Source organism: Micropterus dolomieu, linkage group LG11 (genome assembly GCF_021292245.1).
Source record: "Micropterus dolomieu isolate WLL.071019.BEF.003 ecotype Adirondacks linkage group LG11, ASM2129224v1, whole genome shotgun sequence".
Taxonomy (NCBI): Eukaryota; Metazoa; Chordata; class Actinopteri; order Centrarchiformes; family Centrarchidae; genus Micropterus; species Micropterus dolomieu.
In genome coordinates this window covers 8,350,670-8,371,290 of record NC_060160.1, presented here as the reverse complement: position 1 = coordinate 8,371,290, position 20,621 = coordinate 8,350,670, and the positions used below count along the sequence as shown (strand labels likewise).

Genomic DNA, 20,621 nt, shown 5'->3' with positions numbered 1-20,621 from the left:
TATCATACAGTACTACACCAAGGACCCAGGCGAGTGAATGGCAGCGTGCACACTGCAAAAAATGTCCATCACAGCAAGACTGAACCTTAAAATGTGTTTTTAAATCATAAACATCTGCCAAAGAAGTGAGGTCATGCCGACATTCCCTTACCTCTCTCTAAAATGTATGTTGCGTTGCAGAGTAATTATCTAACCTTGCTGGAAGATTTCAGTGTTTAGGAAAATGAGATGCTAACAATCAATACTAGATTAGGTTTCTTGCAGAGACTGAACATTTTGTGCAGTCTTGTCTCTGAGGGGTGACAGTATTAAGATCAGAGTAGGTTTGAGGGAAGCTGACAAGATAGGGACACCAGAGGCTGTAAATGATGCCCTGCATCCAGACCCGCAGAGGTCAGTGAGAGACATCATGTGTTGGAGCATGTACAAGAGCAAGCCGATGCTCTCCTGAGATTTGTTTCACTGTGGCAGTAATGAAGAAGCCCGATAACCTTTGTCTTGACATTTTGCTCTGTGAGTCAGAGCTGCTTTGGGAAGTTGTCATGCAATGAGGATGCTGTTGCCTTGGGGGGGATAACAACTACAAAGCTGCCATATTTAAGGCAGAAATTGCGCACTAAGCCACCATGACGCTTCCAAAATAGGTTGTGTTGAGAGTCAGTGTGGATACCGGTAGATAAGGTGTTGAATAAGGAAGGAAGGAGCAGGCTTCACTTAGGTTTGGTTGCAGAGAACAGAAGGCCAGTTCTTCCCAGCCTCTCACTGTCGCATTTGGTTGGTAAATATTAATCTATTGTTATAATTACCAGGCACTGGCCTGCCTGCTTTCACATGAAGGCCCTATGAGTCAAAGATGCTACTGCTGAATAATGCAAAGCTCCTTGTGGCTCTGCCTCATTTCAAGAGCCCCAAACTGAAAAGCAGCACCAGTGCTGTCCTTGTTTGTCGACCCTTTCAGATTCCACCTTTTACCACAGAAATATACTAAACACGTTCACGATTGTGTATCAGGGCAGCGTTGAATGCACTCTGTTTGAAACATCGTGCGTGTTGGGCTTCCAGCCTCCATCACAGTCCGTTCACTGATACTGTCTGCTATGTTGACATGGCATCTGCTTCCTCCCACCTCACTATCTCACAGACAAAATCACTCACCACTAGCTGGTCCTCCAAGGGCGAACCACAATTTATTATCTGTAAGTCATGCAGAACAACAGCGGCAGAAGGTAAAAAAAATTAAAAAAGAAGAAGAAGAAAATGCTTGATGAGTTTTAATTCAGAGTTAATGGCCAAATGTGAGTCAGTATGGAAACACAGCTGGTGGGGGAGCAGTTTGAGTTTTTATCGGAAGATTATGTAAGACACCTAATGTGACATAACCTAAACATAAAAGTTTAGAATAAAACATTTTATCATTACCTGGTGTATCTTTTGGTGGGTAAGCTAACAGTTTTGTTGATATAACTGTGAAATTATTGCATTGCATTGAACATTTATTTAATTATTTTAAATGTCATTTTTCATACCGTTAATAACATTTTACTTTAAGTCGCCCTATTTAGCATTCATAAGCAGTATACAAACATTTTCTAAATGCTTTTTAACACATTGCAATGTAGTTGGATGCACCTATGATATTTTATATTATTACTACTGAGTTTTATTATTTTGTCATTATTGTCTGTTCATACATCAGCGTCCACTTTTGGGTGCCCACATATCGGCTTCCAACAACATTATAGTGTGTTATAGACAATTTCTTAAATGTATTTATACATCTTATAAAATACTAAATGGGGGGCTTAAAATAAAATGTTAATTTTCAAGTAGAAGCATATGTAAAATCAACAATCACACAAAACAGTTACAAGAGTCATAAATAATAACAGGTCAAAAAGCTTTAAAATGTCAGAGTGGAATGAAAGAATCTAGTTTAAGAACTGTTTGCCATTCATTGCATTTAAATGGTAGGAGGAAAAGTGTAGTGCTTAAATCCAGTCCCGTACATATGTTAGGGTGGCACTAACCTGACTCTTTCTCTCCTGATATCTCAACTCAGAGTATCTGTTATCTGTCAGTATCCCATACCAGTGTTCTCTTTTTCCCAAATTTCAAATTTCTGGGTGGAGCTCATTAGGATAATTTTTATGCAAAGTAACATGAGACCAGGGATTGCTGTAGCACTGAAACATGAGTCAGTACCCCACTATAACTGGATGAATATGACTAACAGCAGAAACACTAAATTGAGAGACTGTATTTAATGTGAATATGTGACATCATGCCCAATATCCAATACTGTCAATAAGGTCATTATCACAGCTGATACCAATCAGAAAAATCAGATCTGCGCATTCCTTACCAATGGAATATCTAAACATAAGTAGCTTTATAGAACATATTTTGAAATGATTGTAAATAAAAAAGGCCATCCAACTTTGCGATACAAAAGTAAATAAATTAAAATATGTTATCAAATTCAGAAAAAAAAGATTGTTATTAATATCAGCATCATCCCTCCAGATGTTCAAGAAATCTCTGGCCTCCTAAAGTTTTGACCTTTAGTTATTGTACCATCGGGAAAATCAGAACACAGTTTTTAAAAAGCATAAGCTGCATGTTTCTAATAAAATAGGACCATTGGTGTCTGAGATATTGCGTTTGAGTAAAAGAAATGCCGCTATCTTCCAATGGGTGGCAAAAACAAAAGATGCCTGGGAAAGATGCCAGTTCAGGAGGACTTGAAGGCGGTTCATGCATCTCTGTCCAAAACCTGGCACAGACCATCAGGTGGTGCCAGGAAACTCCCTGTTGAAGCAGAGACATGAGTAGCTTTCATGCTGATAGCCTGAAGAGCCAGACATGCAGCCCAGATCCAAAAGACCTCGCAGGGTCACAGCATTTCCTCAGCCAACCTGAGCGGCTCCCTGGTGTGCGTTAATGTATTACTTATTCATCTTAGGAAGAAACCTCAGGCTCTGTCTATGCTTTAGCCAGTGGAGGAAACTGGAAATTATTCAGAAAGTGTCCCATTTAACAGCAGACATTTCTTGACATTTTCCTCAAAACAAGTGCTTTGACATTTTGGTGGAGTGATGTCATTTTTTTTCCCAGGGCAGATCAACTGCATGTTGTTTTTAGTCGGATGACACTATCTTGAAACAAGTCGAATGATCCGCTGAGCATTTTAAGATATCATCACTGGGCTGAGAAAACCCTTGAAACAAGCGGAGTAGGAGCTGGAGCAGCTAAAATGATCCAATCACGGTGACAGCTTTTTGAAATCTGTTTTGAGAAAGATAAGATTTTAATAGAAATGTTGATTAAAAGGCTGGTTTGCAGTGTGTTTTGGGGCCTGGGCAGTCAAAGCTGGAGGGACTGTGGTTGTTGATGCAGCAGTGTTTGAAGCCAGATTGGGTTTAATGGTCTTAATCATTGCTCACTCCAGCCAGTCAGATAGTTCCCAGCACCATTTCCGCTCTCCTTCACTCTTCATTGCAGACTGCCTGCCGAGAAGGGACAGCATATGTCCTGTCATCTGTCCACGCCATATGCCACGCCCATTATCATTTAAAGACTTATGCCTTATTTGACATTTCCAGTCAGTGATGAAATGGGCAGAACGGACATTGGCACAGTCACAAATGCATTTGGCATGCTGTATTCTCTCTTATTCATCTCAGTTATATATCTCTGTTATGACCAATTATCTAAGACTGTCTATCAACTCTGGAGTCAAACTGTCATATGTGAAGGTCACATCAATTATAAAGTTTTTATTTTCATGCAAATTGTTTTACATAATCACTTTGTACTAACTTTCCCTTCTACTTACATAAGAGCTTTTCACATTAGTGTCATTGTTGCTGTATATATATGTGTGTGTGTGTGTGTGTGTGTGTGTGTGTGATGTATTTCTCTGTCTCTGACTTTGGGCAGTGTCTTGGAGAGTCCCAGCCGGCTAGATGAAGAGCACCGCCTCATCGCTCGCTATGCTGCCCGCCTGGCAGCCGAGGCGGGCAATTCCACAGTGAGTGTCTGCAGGAAGCCCCATGGTTGGCTCCCGTCAACCTGCATTTCACATTTAATGCTTTGACAAGTTATTATTTAGGCGTCTCATTGTGGCCCAGAGAACTTAAATGTTGAAGCTGCAGTGTAAAGACTACTCAAGTGTAGTTAAAGAGAGCCTCAGTGAGGTTGATATCAGTGAGATAAAATTGCATGCATGCATTTTTCCTGTGAATCCCTCACACATGGGTAGGTAGTCTGAATCCCGCTACTGCCAGTGGGTAATAATAAAGGATTATAAATTTAAAGCCCTTGAAAACTTAAGCTTCAAATCTAAGTATTTCTCCATAATAATAAATATTCATGACTTAAAAACAAACACCTTTTATTTTCTTAGATTACCAAACAACCCACCAACTGTTCTAGAGTTGCATAGTGGGAGGAGCTATTTTAGGGTGCCCCTGGTTCTATTCATTTTTGAGTTATGTGATTCACAGTTGGATGTCTTCTACGGCTTAGATTGGCATGAAACTCTCCCAGGTCCAAATATTAACAACTGTGTTAGAATATACATAAAAAAGTACAACCGTGTGTACATATTCAGGGAAAAGGTGAATACACCGCTAAAGGTGCATTTCGGCAAAACAAAGCTTAAACCTTTGTCACTTGCTGCTGGTGAAAGCGAAGGATGATGTTGTTGAGAAAACTGATTTCATAATCTGCATCTTAAATCAATACACTTTTAATCTTGGGATCAACTTTGGTTGAATTAAGCAACTATGGTGTTGCATTTTCATAACAATCGCGACAAAGAAGTGTTTTGAATTTACTACCGCTCTGATTTGCGGCTTTCACTGGATTCTACTCCATGGCAAAGGCAGCTGAGGCTCATGGGTACTGTAGTATTTAGAGCCATTCGCCATTCCAAATGATGGACAAAACATGATTTCTTTGAAAATTTGATGGGAATTCAGAATGGAACTCTATTAGATTCTGATTCAAATGTTGCTAATTCCTAATTGGTGCATGGAAGTATGTGAGATCACCTTTTTCTAACAGAGCCCCGCCCATTTCAAACCAATGAGAAAGGCACAGATGAAAAGAGAATTAAAAATGTTTCATGTGAAACAATCCAAACTATTATACAATTTCTAAGGCAGGAACTGTGCACGTTGCGTTACTTTGTGTTAATTTGGATGTGCACTTTGCAGCCAGACTTGTATACGAAGGGATAAAGAAAAGCTGTGGTCTGTTTATGAAGAAACATAATAAGTCTCCAGCAGAGAATCAATACTGCCCATGGTGGTCAGAAGGTACCTGCTGCTGTTTGACTTTTGTTCTCCCACTCTTGTTAATACCATTCTATAATAATTTTGTTTTTCAGCAACAATGTCCTCCATCAGATCTGAGTTTCAACTTCGATGCCAACAAGCAACAGAGGCAGCTGATTGCAGAGCTGGAGAACAAAAACAGGTACAATTTATCTTTTTTTTTTTTACTAATTGTTGGCTGGATGGTTGGAATCATTAGTTCAATTAACTCAAGTTTCTATGCACTTGTATTTTACTTGTGTATTAACTTTATTTATATGCCACTTTATTTCAAAACATCTGATAAGCTTATAAAACATGATGAACTGTTACAAATGAAAGCAAACCAGAATCGTTAGACGATTGTATAGATGCTATTTTGCCTAAGAGTTTGATGAGAAGATTGATATCACTCTCATATATGTAAATATATGGCTAACGCAAGCAGTTGATTAGGTAATTGTTCGGTGAAACTGCTACTCTGGCTCTGTCCTGAAGTAACAAAATCTGTCCATCTAACACATAATAATTAAAATGTAATATCTTGTTTGTTTATTCCAAACTAAAATTGAAGCGTTATAACAACAAGTTGTTGTTTCATGGAGGTTTGTCTTCCTGTAAATTCCTACTCTCTAAACTCTAAATAAAGAAATTAAGAGGCATGTTTTCCTAAATGTCGAACTGTTCCTTAAAAATTAGCTCTGCTTCAACCAGCTACATGCTTACATGTTAAAATAATAATCCAAAATAAATATATATGGAAGTAAACAATATCATTACATCTTAAGTTTTACAACTTAAGTGAACAATCTTAACATTTCTATCACCAATGCTGTTAAGTTAACTGATTGACTAACTAATTCAGGGAGATCCTCCAGGAGATCCAGCGGCTGCGTTTGGAGCACGAGCAGGCCTCTCAGCCGACCCCAGAAAAAGCCCAGCAGAACCCCACACTTCTCACTGAACTGCGGCTCCTCAGGTATCATCCCTGCTACCACCACACCATATAAAAGAGCATCTTCTTCCTAACAAGAGAAAGAAAGAACCATATATTACAGAAATGAAGTAGTAAAACCATTTCAGGGGTGTTGTATTTATGTAGGCTGGACTCATTCTTCAAGTAGAAATAATGTCTTGCTAATTCAGGAGAGTGTTTTTGAATAAGCTTCACCAGCAGAAGTGTGGGCATTTGTCATGCTGGCAGGACGCTGAGACCCTTGGGTTCAGTTCTTGGAAAAGACTCACCCTAAGAGGACACGTCACAGCATTTGTTGCCCTGAATGACTCATTGTTGGTCTGGTCTGGCCTATATAATGCATCAGCAGTAAGGTTTATGGTCAACGGCAATGACAAAGATTGGACTTTTATAATCTTTTAATGTTTTATAACATAAATTAGTGGCTACCCTTCGATGCTGGTTAATTATATACAGTTATAGCAGAACTAGAGATGAATTTAAATTATATTGTCTCAGCTTCACCACCCACACAGTCACTCTTTGTCATGTTAGGGAATTGTTGTATGTACAGGAATTATTATATAGTACGGTATGTATTTTTTTAAAAGAGTAGTTAAACTGTAAAATAATTGGTTTATATCACTGGTGGATATATTTATTACATCTGTTTTTTTAGCACTTTTTTAGCACTGCAAATATGTCTTACGGCATTTTCAGCTCACTGTGGCTGTTTGTGTTTGTGTCGGGTTTTAGACTAGAGTATTATCAAGTAGTAATAATTCATCGCAGACTGTACTCGCACTGTTTGGAGACTGGCTGAACAGCTCTGATATTGCCTTTATTCCACCCAGGGATACAGAACAGAGCAGAGGTGTTTACACTCTGCAAATTTCTCATTCTAAATAGACAGATGATTGCGACTGGTCTTTGAGGCTTTTTCAGAATGCAGTTTCACATAGTGAACACCAGAGGGTAATAATAAGCAAGAGTCCTCACCTGAAGCAGATGGCCAGATATTTAACAAACTCAAATAACCTGGGGGCCACAATGTGCTCGGGGATTGATCCTAAAGAATAGCAGCTTGAGTATTACATTTTACTTTTTTTAAACTTTTTTTATTCATTTAGCTGGCGCTTTTATCCAAAGCAACTTACAATTGCTATATATGTCAGAGGTCACACGCCTCTGGAACAACTAGGGGTTAAGTGTCTTGCTCAGGGACACAGTGGGGGATTGAACCGGGGTCTCTCACACCAAAGGCATAGTCTTATCCATTGCTCCATCACACCCTAGTATTGGTATTAGAGTATTAGTTGCAATAAATTAATAAAAAATCAATTGTACGCCTTTCTTGAAACTGGCAGTGCCCCAGATCAACATTTCTTGTTCATAAAGAGGCATTATGGTGTTGTTGCAGTATGATGTTGCAGCTTGTGACTGTTAAATATGGAAAGGAAGACAATTCCTATGCTGCAATACTGAAGAACAAAACTAAATAAATAAAATAAAAGACTGGAGAAAACTCACTAACAACAACAAAGACTAACAAAATAATCATTTTTGGGTCAGATTCAACAGTAAATGAAACATGTAGGGGCCTTTATAAAACTGGCTTGAGGGCCAGATCCCAACATTTGCAAACTTGTATCCCCAAAAATGGACTCCCCCCCAAAAAATCAAGGCTCGTAAAGTACACAAGCTATTTGTGAACACTATCATGCGTTTTTTTGTTATGTTTTATTATGGTCAAATCGGAGGTAGCTCATCCTGCCTTGTTTTGCAATGTATCCCCAAACTCTTCCTTCTGCTGCAGACACAGGAAAGACGAGCTGGAAAGGCGCATGTCAGCCCTGCAGGAGAGCAGACGGGAGCTGATGGTGCAGCTGGAGGGACTCATGAGGCTGCTAAAGGTAAGAAAATTACCTGTTTCTAGAAGATGTATGTGTGATAGAAAGCCTTCTTAATCATTACTAATATCTTTCAATGGTGCATAAAACACGTACCCATTGTCCTAAATCTGCATTTAAAATGTATTTAGCATTTTACAGGTTATGTTAGTGCTAATCTAGTTTACATGATTAAGCTTGGTGGCATGTTTGATGAAATAAGATGTTAAAACCATAGACATTACAGTGATTTTAAGTTTTGTTAAAGTGCCATCTGGTGCATGCAGAAAATCCCTTTCTTCTTCTTTTTCTTCTTCTGCTGCTTTAATTCTGTTGCTCTCACTCTTCTTGCTCTCTCACTGCTTACCTTTGCTGGCTGATAGGATGAGGAGCAGAAGCAGGCTGTAAGTTGCCCTTAATTCAGTTTGCAAGGCTCAATACCTGGCTCTAGTCTCAGCACTTAGTTAAATGCTTCTATACTCCCCATTTCACACAGATGTGATTGAAGGAAGTTTTTATAATAGATTTTAAGAAGGATGTTAGGAAACATAATAGAATTCCACTATCTAATTGGTTTACACTAATCTAGTCTTACTCCACTCCTTGCTAGCACCATTGGGGAGCTAAAGCTACAGACTGCAACACAACCTTTCAAATCTGTTTTCTCAGGTCCTTGGTCCAAACAAGTTCAGAGAACTGTGTTTTTCTTAGCCCGAATGTCAGAGACTTGTTCCTTTCATCGGCGCTAACAACCTCCCTTCTAATGTGACTGCAGTCTGGCCGGCCATCTGCTGCCTGGCTCCGAGCCATCGAACTGGGCTTGCACCAGTCCCAGAGACACACAGAGATCCTTTCTCTGTGAGATATATCTCTCATCTCAGCACAGGCCCGAGCCACTCTCCACACACACGGTTCTCATTACCCCCTCAATGAAGTAACGGTGCAGTATAGAGACACAGACTATAGCCAGCCGGAATAGGATTTCCATAGGGTTTTCTTGCCTTTACAGTGTTGTTTTTGTTTGTTCTCCCTGTAAGGATTAAGTTCTTTTGATCACATCTGTGTCTGTGTTTGTTTTAATAAAAGTCATTTTTAGAAGCAACAAGGTCATATCTCCCCAAAGCTGCAATCTGTGACTGCAATACGGCATCTTCCATTGAACTGCAGTTGATCCAGAATTGGCTTTGTTGTTGTAGAGATTAATTGGATTTAAGTATTTTTTTCTCTCTATCAGAAGACTTGCACATGGAACACTATTCAGTATGTGATTAAAATAACCAAATATGTAATGTTATTTGCTAACTATGCACCAGCAAAAAACTTTGCTTAGTAATATTGATCAGCTAGTCTTTTTACACCTGTCATGCTTAAACACATTAAAATAATGTATATATTATCACTCATTCTGTTGGTGATGTAGTGTTTATTTGCTGATGCAATCGTGATTGTGCCCAACTCATACATGTTTCTAATTGTCATGTTATGTCTCTGTTTAATCCATGAAGTGTAAAAACAAGTTCGTAATGTTTTCATCTAATGAAAGCAGAGAAAAGACAGCAAATAAGCATATATCCCAAAATGTCATGTGAAACATCTGTTTCAAGAGTATCCAAGGTGAAAAAAACCTGTTTTGTGAGCTGACAGATTAAACAGGTCAATATCAAAAAAAGAAGAAAAATAACTTTATTTACGTTTTTGCTGATGATACTGTAACTATCACGGCTGTTTTTATGTTTCAGTCCCAGTCCGGAGGCTCCCCTCACTCTTCCCCTAGTCACGGTGCGGGCTGCTCCATGCCCATGCCCATACGCTCCACCTCGGCTGGGTCCACCCCAACTCACACACCACAGGACTGCCTGGCCGGGGTGGGAGGGGACGTGCTTGAGGCCTTTGCTCAGGGTGAGTGTGCACGAACACTTGACACAAAGAGCATTCCGTACAAAACTCATGCACGATCTATAACATTTTTGAATAGCGATCATTAAACCTTTAAAATCCAAACCATCAAATAATACCTCCCACAAATATTCAGTCATTCTACCTCCAGGATATGCACTTCAACTGCTATTGCCTATTACATGATTGGCATTACATGATTTATATGATTACACTGCAAGAGTAGGAAACTGCATGTGTTTTTAATTTATTTTAAAATGTTTCTGTGTTCTAGGTGTACCTAGAAATCTTCGGAATGATTTATTGGTTGCTGCTGACTCAATCACAAACACAATGTCATCACTGGTGAAAGAGCTCCACTCAGGTTAGTCTATACCACGTTTCATGGTGTGTCAGGGTTGGTATGTGGATGTTAGGTTGAGGACCCAATGCAAGACACGGAGCTGAGAAGAGCCAGTTCAGAAGGTTTATTAACTTAAACAAAAGGCATACACACTAAGTAGTGGCAGAGTTCCAATAATATAGGTTCAAACAAAAAAACGTAATCCAACTGAGAATCCCAAAATGTCTAAACAGAAAAACACACAACTTAATCCATAGACAAAAATCCAGATATCCACAGGAACAAGCAGGGAACAAGCATGAGAGGACACAACAGAGCAAGACAAGCAACAATAGACCACCAAGAGCAGAACAGGAGTGACAAACATTTAAACACTGGCTAACAGGGGAGGGAGCAGGGAGGGAATACACAGGTGAGAAACATTAGGTGTAATCAAGACAAGACAGGAAACAAGCTGGATTCAAACAGATACAGACAACCTCAAAACAAAACAGAAACACAAGACACGGAACAAAACCCCTAACACAAGACAGGAAAACCCGACACCGTGAAACATATTGAAACAAAAATCTGAATACAAAACAGACAAGGCAAAATAACAAACAGACAGACTGAGACCAGGATTGTGACAAGTTTGAGTCAGTTTTATCATCTGGATCATAGGTTTGAATCTTGGTTAAACACATAAAATAATGTATATATCTCATTCTGTTGGTGATGTAGTGTTTATTTGCTGATGCAATCGTGATTGTGCCCAACTCATACATGTTTTAAGACCAATTTTCCCAAATCATTGAGAAGCTTTTAAAAAAGTGTAGCTTAGCATAAACACTGGAAACGAGGGGAAACATCTAGCTTAGCTCTGTCCAAAGGTAACAAATTCTGCATGCCAGCACCTCTAAGGCTCTCTGATTTTCATGCTATGTCTCTGTTTAATCCATGCAGTGTAATGGAAAGGAAACAAGAATCTGAATACAAAACAGAGCAGGCAAAATAACAAACAGACAGACTGAGACCAGGATTGTGACAAGTTTGAGTCAGTTTTATCATCTGGATCATAGGATTGAACGTGTCATTACTGAGTTCTGTACAACAGATGTCTTTCTATAAATGTTTGTTATTCTCACAACTGCTTCTGTTGTTATGTTTTCATCTATAGTTTTACATTTACATGGTAATAGAAAACACTGTCACTGAAATCCCTGCTTTTACTTTTAAAGTAGATGATGGGGGGCTGGAAGAGGAGACCAACATGAGGAACGGTGGGGACAGAGGTACGTCTTAGTACATGCTAATAGTTTCCTAATTGAATCTTTCGGCGCTACACTACAGAGATTATGCCACTCAAAACAGAATGCAGAATTATTTCTGTATATCATAAAGATTAGCCAAAACATAAATATGCAATATTTCCTTTCTTTTTTCCAGCTCAAGCAGAATGAACAAGAAAAAGTAGGAATTATAATTAACTGATATTATATTATGCACACATAGCGTAATACGAAAGCCTCAAGCGGCCGTGGTTGTAATAATTATGTTTAATTTATTTTGAGATCACAAGTTACTTCTCCTGTTATTTTAAGATACGATATATTTTTAAGATATAGTTTGTTTATCTCGGGATAATGGGTTATAGTCTCATTATCTCAAGAAAACAAGCTTTTGTTTCGAAAAACATCAGGTTGTTTTATGTAGATAACGAGATAAATATCTTGTGTTCAAAATAAAAGGTCATTTTGTGAAGTTAAGGCATTAATTATCCCATTACCTCCAAAAAAACCTGAATGCTTTGTTGACAAAATGAGATAATTTACTCATTGTTACAAGAAAAACACCTGTTGGGAAACTGAGATAATGACAATGATGAACTCACTTGTAAAATTACTGCTGCCACAGCCATTCTTGGCTTCCATATATAATAATAATATTAGGCCAAACAGTAGTTGGTGCTAATTATGACAGCATTGTTTCTTCATTTGTTGGATTGGAAGAGTAGGTCGCTGCTAAACATTTGCATAACACCTTTATCAGCCAATATAATACTTCTGCTTCAACCCTCCAAAGTAGCAAGTCAGCATGGCACATTGCCACAGAGTCATTTATACGTTGTTGTTGCTTTTACAAATTAATTCAGACTGTGCAGGCTGTCAGCAGCACTAAATTTGCTCTTCTATGTGTGTTTCCAGGCACAGTGAGACTACAGAAGCACTGAGGAAAAGAGAACACAACTCCACCCTGTAAGGATATACAGTCATCAAATGGGAAGAATCAGTAACAACAACAACAACAACAACAACAACAACAACAACCCCTGGCATTAGCACGTAGAGTAATGCATGCTGTAATCTAACAGGATTTCACTATGTGAAAAAAACATTTCTTCACACCTTGCAGGTAGCAAGATGTGTCTAATTAGCGAGTGTGTATGTATTTACGTCCTGTAAACAAAAACTGCTGTAATCAATAATGATTTCCCTCATGACTGCTAAGGAATGGCTTGCTGTGCTTTTTCCTCCAACTGTTCCATTGCAGCAGATCATTCTGTATATAAAATACTGTAAACACATGACCATGGGAACGCCCCTACATGAAGGTAACCTTCTGTCACAACAAGTTCCCTGTCGTTGCTTTTGTATGATTAGCACTAGTATTTCTTCTTTCTTTTTTTTTAAATCATTTCTGCATGAAGTTGCACTCATGTCTGGATTTAGGTACTGTACCATGCAATGCCAGCTCTTTGTGGGCCTGTGATAACAGCTGGGGTGTCAGAAGTGTCCTGCCTCAGAATTCATGCTGAGTGTGTTTACTTGCACAACCATATTCTGAACTTTTGTAAAGACATTTTGTAAAAGCAGACTGCTCCGGGTGTGGCCGTCGCCGTGAGTGTGCCACGAAACCGGCGGAGACTCCAGGAAGTCACTGCGCCCTGCCAAGAAATAGTCTAGCACATAATCCCTGTAACAAAAAAACACAACTTGTCAGCTTTAGAGGTGCTGGTTGGGCAGAGCCAGGCTAGGTTTGCCCCTGTTTTACGGCTTTATGCAAAGCTAACTGTCTCCATCAAAAACATTTGATTATTGTATTGTAATTTAATTGTTAGTTGAATCTCTCGCCAGGAGACCAAACACTTCCTGCTGTTTGCATAATGTCAGTTGGGTTTCCATGGTAATATTCTTCCTATTAATGTGTGTAGGGCTATCTGTGATTATGGTATAAAGATGTACATAAACAGCTTATAAACCAGGCATAATAGCTGGTATCCAGAATACTGCGTGCATGTAAACACACTCACTGAGTCACATACTGTACTGCTGCTACTGTGCTCTCAGTGAGCCACCCTTGCAAATAAGAGGGCTGTGTGATTAAGAGAAACTAAGGGGCTACTACAAACACAATAATGAGCTGAGTCTTGTTGTTTCCTCCCCATTAAAACTTAACTGAACACGCCTGACTAGCTGGTAGCCTCAGTATTTATTGTTTCAAGTGTAGGGAAGCACCTCAGGATGTTTAAATAGTAATGAACTGGCCACTGAGTTTTAGTTGTGAGTTACAAAATGAGATCTTATACAGTGTGTGAGGATGTAAGGTTGTAATAAGCAAGTAGGAAATGCTTTGATAGCTTTATTGAGTTAATAAAGGAATATTGAAAATGTTTATGTGCAATGAAGATAGGTGCTCAGGGACTGCAGAGCTACTCTAAGTGAAATATGGTGGTATTGTATTTTAACTGCTAGACGTCATTGACCACAGACCGAAAGGTTAAAGGGCAATGATGATTAAAAATGGAGGGTTTCAGTCCAAAATGTACACTGTTATTTATAATTAATATTATGCCTTCGACTTTCTTGTGATCCCTGTCGTAAGATTGTGTTGATATTTCCTAACATTTTTTTCTGTCGCGCTGTCTCCTTTTGGAATGAAACTCTTTAAATGTGTAGAGGAAAACAACAGTAAGTGACTAAACGCTGGATAAAGAATGTGGATCATTAGAAAGAGAGATGTTTTTCTGAAGTGCTATTTGGTGAAACATGTAGTTTGTCTGTGTGTGAATTTGTGTCTTTCACGGAAAAGCAATGCTATCACAGAGATAACTGTCAACCAGAGAGGATGTTTATTGTGAGTCGGACAGCGATCAGGTCTAAGTCACCTTTACGTTTATGTCTTCTGGTTCAATGTTTTGGGGTTTTTTTAAATCCATTTTATCCATTCATCTCAAATGAAAATGAGGAATGTTTGCTTTTTAGTAAATGCAACGTGATAAAGACTGGGAGCAGTTTTAGAGTAACATGTTTAGTTCTCAAAGAAAGTTGTGCAGAAAATCTGAAAAGCTTGTTCTGAGATTTGTACAGTAAGTCTATCCTGTAAGCATAAGGTTTCAACAACCTGTTACACTGTGTCAAGAAAAAGGACAAAAAGAGGCTCCTCTGTTATCAACGTTCCAAATGTGATGTTTTTATTCACTGCCCTGTTCTGCTCTATGTTATCATTATTGTTATTATTCTGGTTTACAGTCAGTATTAGTGGATCATTGTCAATGTAATGAGTTTGTCAAAACACAAATTCACATGCACACTCACTTGGGCCCAAATATAAATTCATATGAAGACTGTATGAGTACAATAATTTAAAATTCTGTGATCACTGCTGTCACAAAGTTTAGTTTATTCAGCAGAAAAGGTCCAGAAATTATTAAAATGAAGAGGTAAAAATTTAAACTGTCCTACCCATTCTGGTCATGCATTGGAATTCAATGGTTAGCTCTTTTTTTGTTGTTCTTTCAGTTTGTGCCTGTAGCTGTTCTGTAAAGTGCTGTATAAAGTAGCCATTCATCAACTGTTCAAAGTAATCTATCAGCCTTTATGTCGGAGTTTTAGTCTGTGACTTTGTAGAGATTTTATTTATTTATTATGTGTGTTCTGGGGGAAACTGATGCTCAGCCTTTACATTTGTGCCAAACTGTTTGCAGACATTGTGTGTCATTCAAATTACAGGTATAAATCAAAGTATATCTGCATTAGTATGTTGTTGTTGCTCATAGTTTATTCACAGAATGCCTGGAGATGTTCACAGTTAATGTTTTCCACTGCTGGAAAAACTCCCATTTAATAGTTGATAAAGAAAACACATTCCAAATCTACTGATAGACAGTCACTGATGTCATTTTAGCCAGTGTGGAGGCAATAGTGTATATACCCTGTCAGACCAAACTCTGGGTATTACAAATAAATACAGTCAGTCATACAGAGGTGCAGACATTGTGATCATTTTATTGTTTGCAGAGAGACTATGTGCAAAGAGGACAACCTCGACTACAATGCTCCCCTGATGTTATTTATCTATGTCTGTGTTCTGTATGGTTATGCTTCTGGTACACATTGTTTCTCATGTTGAGTTTACAAAACATAGTTTTATGTCACAAAGCCACTGTCTTTTGTAAATAAATCAAATGTGAGATATATTAAAAATATTTAAAATATGGTTTTGACTGATCATGTCATGATTGTTTGTGTGTTTTTTGATTAATCATCAATAAAGGTCCTTCAGTCATTAACAAACACATGTATTAGAGCTGGAAAGTTATAATTTTGACTTTTTTTTTTTTACAAGATATTTTACTTGATATTTTCCTTTAATTAGCTTCTACATCGCTACTTTCAGCTGAAAATATTGTACTTTGTAGTTATATGACAGTTGGACTTCTGCTAGTTACTTTGCAAATGTATTTATTATTATTATTGCATTTATTTAATTATTTTTCTGTCAAATTAAGTGATTAGCTGAAACATATAATGTATTGTCACACACTAAACTACAGAATAGTGTATAAAAAAGTTAATGCTGCTTACACATATGTATCAGTAATAATTCAGTAATATGATAATAATATAATATGACCATTCTGCATAGTGACGAGTTTAACTAGGAAATTTACAAATACTGATGTATATTTATGCATCAGTATTTCAAACCTTTACCCACTTTACTCATGTTAAGGATTTCATTTATAAAGTCACTCCATAGAATATGGGAAATAAAAGTAAATAAAACTTATGTTAGGCTATGTAGAGAAAAATCCTTTAGGTTTTGTTAAAACGTACACACAACAACATAGGTATCTGTTTTTTGTCATTAGAACTCTTCTGCACTAGTTGCTTTCCTAAACCATTTCATTTAACTGTATTTTGTCATCAGGTAATTTAAATATTTAACAAACACACATTGTTTCTTATCATACTGACTTTTTTTAAAAAGAGCAAGCCAAAAAAAGATTAAGTCAAGATAATTATTACCTGTATACTATAAGCGGGTAATTGTTCAGATCCACTTTATCAGGAAAGGAGCTTAAAAAGTTTTTTTTGTTCAATATGAATTCTGTTTTTAAATAATACAGATCAAAAAGTTGTAATGTAATTTTGTTAATTAGTGAAAAACTATCCAGTTAATGTTGATGTTGTATTATAATAATGTAATATAATGTATTGCAGTGGTGGAAAGTAAATAAGAACATTTACTCAAATACTATAATATAAGTACAATTTTAAGGTACTTTGGTTAAGGACTTCCTTTTTATACCACTTTATTGTTAAACTTCACTACATTTATTTGAAGTATTTAAGTAATTTTAGTCATTATTTTTTGCACATTCAGATTTTATATTACAAAATCAACAAATAAATGATCTTGCATTGTGTAGCTTATTTTACCACTAAAAGTTGCTAAAATAAGCTACACCATGGTTGGCTACAATTAAATGCTTTTTAAACATTAATGCATCATATTATGATCCAATATAATAATATATATAATAATATAACACTCTGGAAGCAGGCATTGTGCTAAATAAAGAGTCAAAATATACATATTTTTTCCTGTTGCTTCAGGTACATGACAATGACAAAAACAACAGTACACTCACTACAGGTGAGATGAGGTTGAGATACTTTGACGTTTCAGCATCCCTTTCCATGGGTTTCTAGGAGAGAGTTTCCACCAGCTGGTAGCACACTGTTCCTGTCTGTAGGTCATGAGGCGTTGTCTTGCTGCTGCTGTTGCAGCTGTCCTCGCATGACCCACTCAGTGCCATTGACTCTATGAGAAAGAAGAGATCAGTGAACCATATCCGCCTGCTGCACACACATTTCCTCTCTCCCTCGTTGCCCCTCAAAAGCACTCAGTCTGCCTCACATGGAGGTGTTCTGTGATCGTCTAGCTGCATCTGGTAGTTTTTAACATTTAACTCACTGTATGTCTCTGTCGAGTGGGCATGCACAGGACAAATGTTGGCTGCAGTGGTGGGCTGCTGTAGGGTTAATGGAATGAAAATGCTAAGAGATTTGATATCTTGTTCTAACTGCACTCTAGGAAATGAAATGGAGATGTGCTGCTAGTAGAAGATTCTGCTCAGAGTATAAAATCTATAAGAGATAAGCTGCATACTCCAAACTTTACATCCGTTTTTAAGGCCAAATAAGTCCAGTACTGCTTGTTTGAACCTGTCTGACGTTTAAAAATGTGTAAAATGCATTCATTATTTGAATATACTTAAAAGCACATGACTTGTTTTTCTTATTTCTATTAGTATGGTGTCATTATATTGTTGTAATACTGAAAATTGTGCACGAATTACAACTATGGCGACTATGGTTTGCACCCCTTGTTTTTTATGGTTTTCAATTTCCATTTAAGTTCTGCGAGAAGAGAAACAGCTTTTAGATAAGACAGTAGTTAAAAATAGATGAATTGATTGCATTTTTACAAAGCGATAACTGGAGAAAGTAGTAACAAAAGGAACTAAGTAGAATTTGACTCAAACAGCATGATCAACATCAATTGTAACCCAATGCATGTTTGTTACTTCAACTTAAGCCCAAACTTAAGTATTTACACACAAAAGCAAGAATGCTTTTCACATAAATGTTGCTCATGTTAGTCTTGATAGCATCAGAGCACTGTTGTTTCTTTATCGTTCCCAAATGAATCAGACGTGTCAAACTTTTTCAAAGCAGACATTTTGACTTGTCATATCAGGAAATGCACAGGTTAAAGTACTAACATTAATGATGGCTCCGTTGCAGCAATTAATGCACGGCAATGCTGCGATTAATAATGTTATTAGTTACACCTATGTTTGAATTTATGATGTCTGCTGTGAAAACAGTCAATAGGAGAAGAGGATACTGTTTTTATCCCTGAACAGAATTTCAGGTGTTACAGCAGTCAAAGAGTACAATATACAAAACAAAAATGACTACAGTATATGAAATATAGTATATGCACAGTATATTAACAAACTTCAAACTTTTTAATGTATATACACAAAAGTTTGGGAGTGTAAATATGTGTCGAAGATGAGACGTTAGATTAAGAGTTTATAGCAATGTCAAGAGGTAAATATGCGATTGTATTATTACAAGAACAATAACTATAGAGAGCACGTTTCACTTCACTAGGCCTCAAAGCTGGCCTGAGGCATCAGCTAATTGCTTGGCTGCTTTCGGCCCCACAGCCACCAGGGGGCCCATAAATGCAGCAAATTAAAAATGGGCAAGTCTCCTCAGGTTCCTGTGTTCATTTTGTCAATATTTTCACCATTATAATTGTGTATTTTTTGCACTTTTCAAAAGACTAAAGGTGCACTGAATAATTATGTTTTACCAAGGCCCATAAGTTATCCTAATGTAGTTAAATGTAATGAATTAATTCATGTGCACATAATTTGGCACCAAAGATCATTTTGAAACATAAAATGATTCCCTAGTTTAGTTAGTAAATGTACACTGCATTTCAAATGCCACCGATGATATATTTCAATGTGATGTGACAATATCATGACAAAAATTTTCCTGATATTCCCTATGGCGCCAAACAGGCCAGTGCTGACGCTGCTTGGCCTACACATTAGCACCATAGCAATTAAATCAACAAAAATATAATAAAATATCTCTGTAAGGTCTACTAAGGAAATAAGGAAAGGGCATTTGTCTTCGCACACAGGTCTAGTGTTGATTTTTTCTCTATGGTCACATCAGATGGGTACTTAGAAAAAGCAGAGTGGCTCTAAGGGGGCTACTGCACCCCTCAAATGTCTCTCAGGTGTAATATTAGTTAGTATTGTGGTGTCCAATATATGTGCATTTGACTCATAACAGTTATGCACTATAGCAGCAGGACAGAGGGTCGGTGACCTCCTAAGGGGAGAGCAGTGATTGGTGGTTATGTAGGGACTGAACCCTTCTATAGAATTTGACCTGTAACCCCTTGTTTTGTTACCTCAGAATAGTACTGTACCCTTCTATGGGTTGGAGCTTTATTTTGCAGACTCAAACCCTTCTATGATACCTAAACATATCCTATATAAGCTATGTTTGATGTACAGAATGACAGAGTGGCCATCGGGCTGGGTCACTCTCCAAGCTGCTGCAGAGCTTGTAATTGTTGCTGAACTCCTTGATGTAATAAACTTTTATGATCAAGAACAGTGTCAAGCGTATTTCTTCTCAACACATCATCGCAGCATTATTGTTCGGACACCACAGTAATTTTTTTTTTTTTTTTGCATGAAATGCTCTAATTGGGCACTAATGTTTTGAAGTATCCCTGCGGCCCAGTGGTCTAAGATGCATACCGTATGATCACAATGTCCCTCGTTCAGTTTCCTCTTTGGACCTATGTTGCATGTGACACCCCTTGTTTAATCTCTATGTTTACTGTCTACATCTCTACAGTCATATGTCACTTAAACTTAAATAAATGAGTAAATATGTGATATAAATTTGGGGTGGTGACAGCACAGTGGATAAGTTGCATGCCTTCAGTGTGAGGAGATGTGGGTTCAATTCCCCACTGTGACACTGATCCACCAATGTGTCCCTGAGCAAGACACTTAACCCTAGTTGCTCCAGAGGCGTGAAACCTCTGACATGTATGGCAAATTGTAAGTCACTTTGGATAAAAGCCTTAAAAAACAGCTCATCGGCGGAGAACCGGGCGGTCGCTAGGACCCTGCGGCAGCCAGAAGACATTCTGCAGGCCCCTGCAGTGAGAGCGGTGCATCTGGAAGAGAGCTGGCCGGCTGGGGAGGTGGAGGACGGGGAGAGAAGAGGAAGGTGGCTCCGGGAGCAAGCGAGACAAAAAGGGTCAGGCCTGGGACTTGGGAAAATCGGGTAACGAACACACAGCGATTCATGCATTTAAATCCGTTTAACCCGGCACTAGTATCT

General features: G+C 38.0%; 2 protein-coding genes across 10 annotated transcripts in view; both read left to right on the top strand.

The window, feature by feature from the left end:
• The window catches only part of dtnbb (dystrobrevin, beta b), a 35,312-nt gene extending 19,433 nt beyond the window's left edge, over positions 1-15,879 (top strand). For 4 of the 9 annotated variants that reach the window (XM_046063558.1, XM_046063561.1, XM_046063555.1 and 1 more), the window contains 8 exons: positions 3,940-4,030; positions 5,393-5,481; positions 6,184-6,297; positions 8,090-8,186; positions 9,902-10,061; positions 10,333-10,422; positions 11,622-11,675; positions 12,588-15,879. In XM_046063558.1, the coding sequence (XP_045919514.1) occupies positions 3,940-4,030; positions 5,393-5,481; positions 6,184-6,297; positions 8,090-8,186; positions 9,902-10,061; positions 10,333-10,422; positions 11,622-11,675; positions 12,588-12,613 (721 nt within the window). In that variant the 3' untranslated portion in view covers positions 12,614-15,879. Of the gene's footprint in view, positions 1-3,939; positions 4,031-5,392; positions 5,482-6,183; positions 6,298-8,089; positions 8,187-8,831; positions 9,227-9,248; positions 9,816-9,901; positions 10,062-10,332; positions 10,423-11,621; positions 11,676-11,829; positions 11,854-12,587 lie in introns of those variants that run through there. The other 5 variants (XM_046063560.1, XM_046063559.1, XM_046063557.1 and 2 more) reach the window with 5 other exon arrangements.
• Positions 15,880-20,454: 4,575 nt separating this feature from the next.
• The window catches only part of dnmt3ab (DNA (cytosine-5-)-methyltransferase 3 alpha b), a 50,425-nt gene continuing 50,258 nt past the window's right edge, over positions 20,455-20,621 (top strand). Inside the window, exon 1 of the mRNA XM_046062007.1 lies at positions 20,455-20,564. The gene's annotated coding sequence lies outside the window, so the exon portion shown is untranslated. The remainder of the gene's footprint in view (positions 20,565-20,621) is intronic.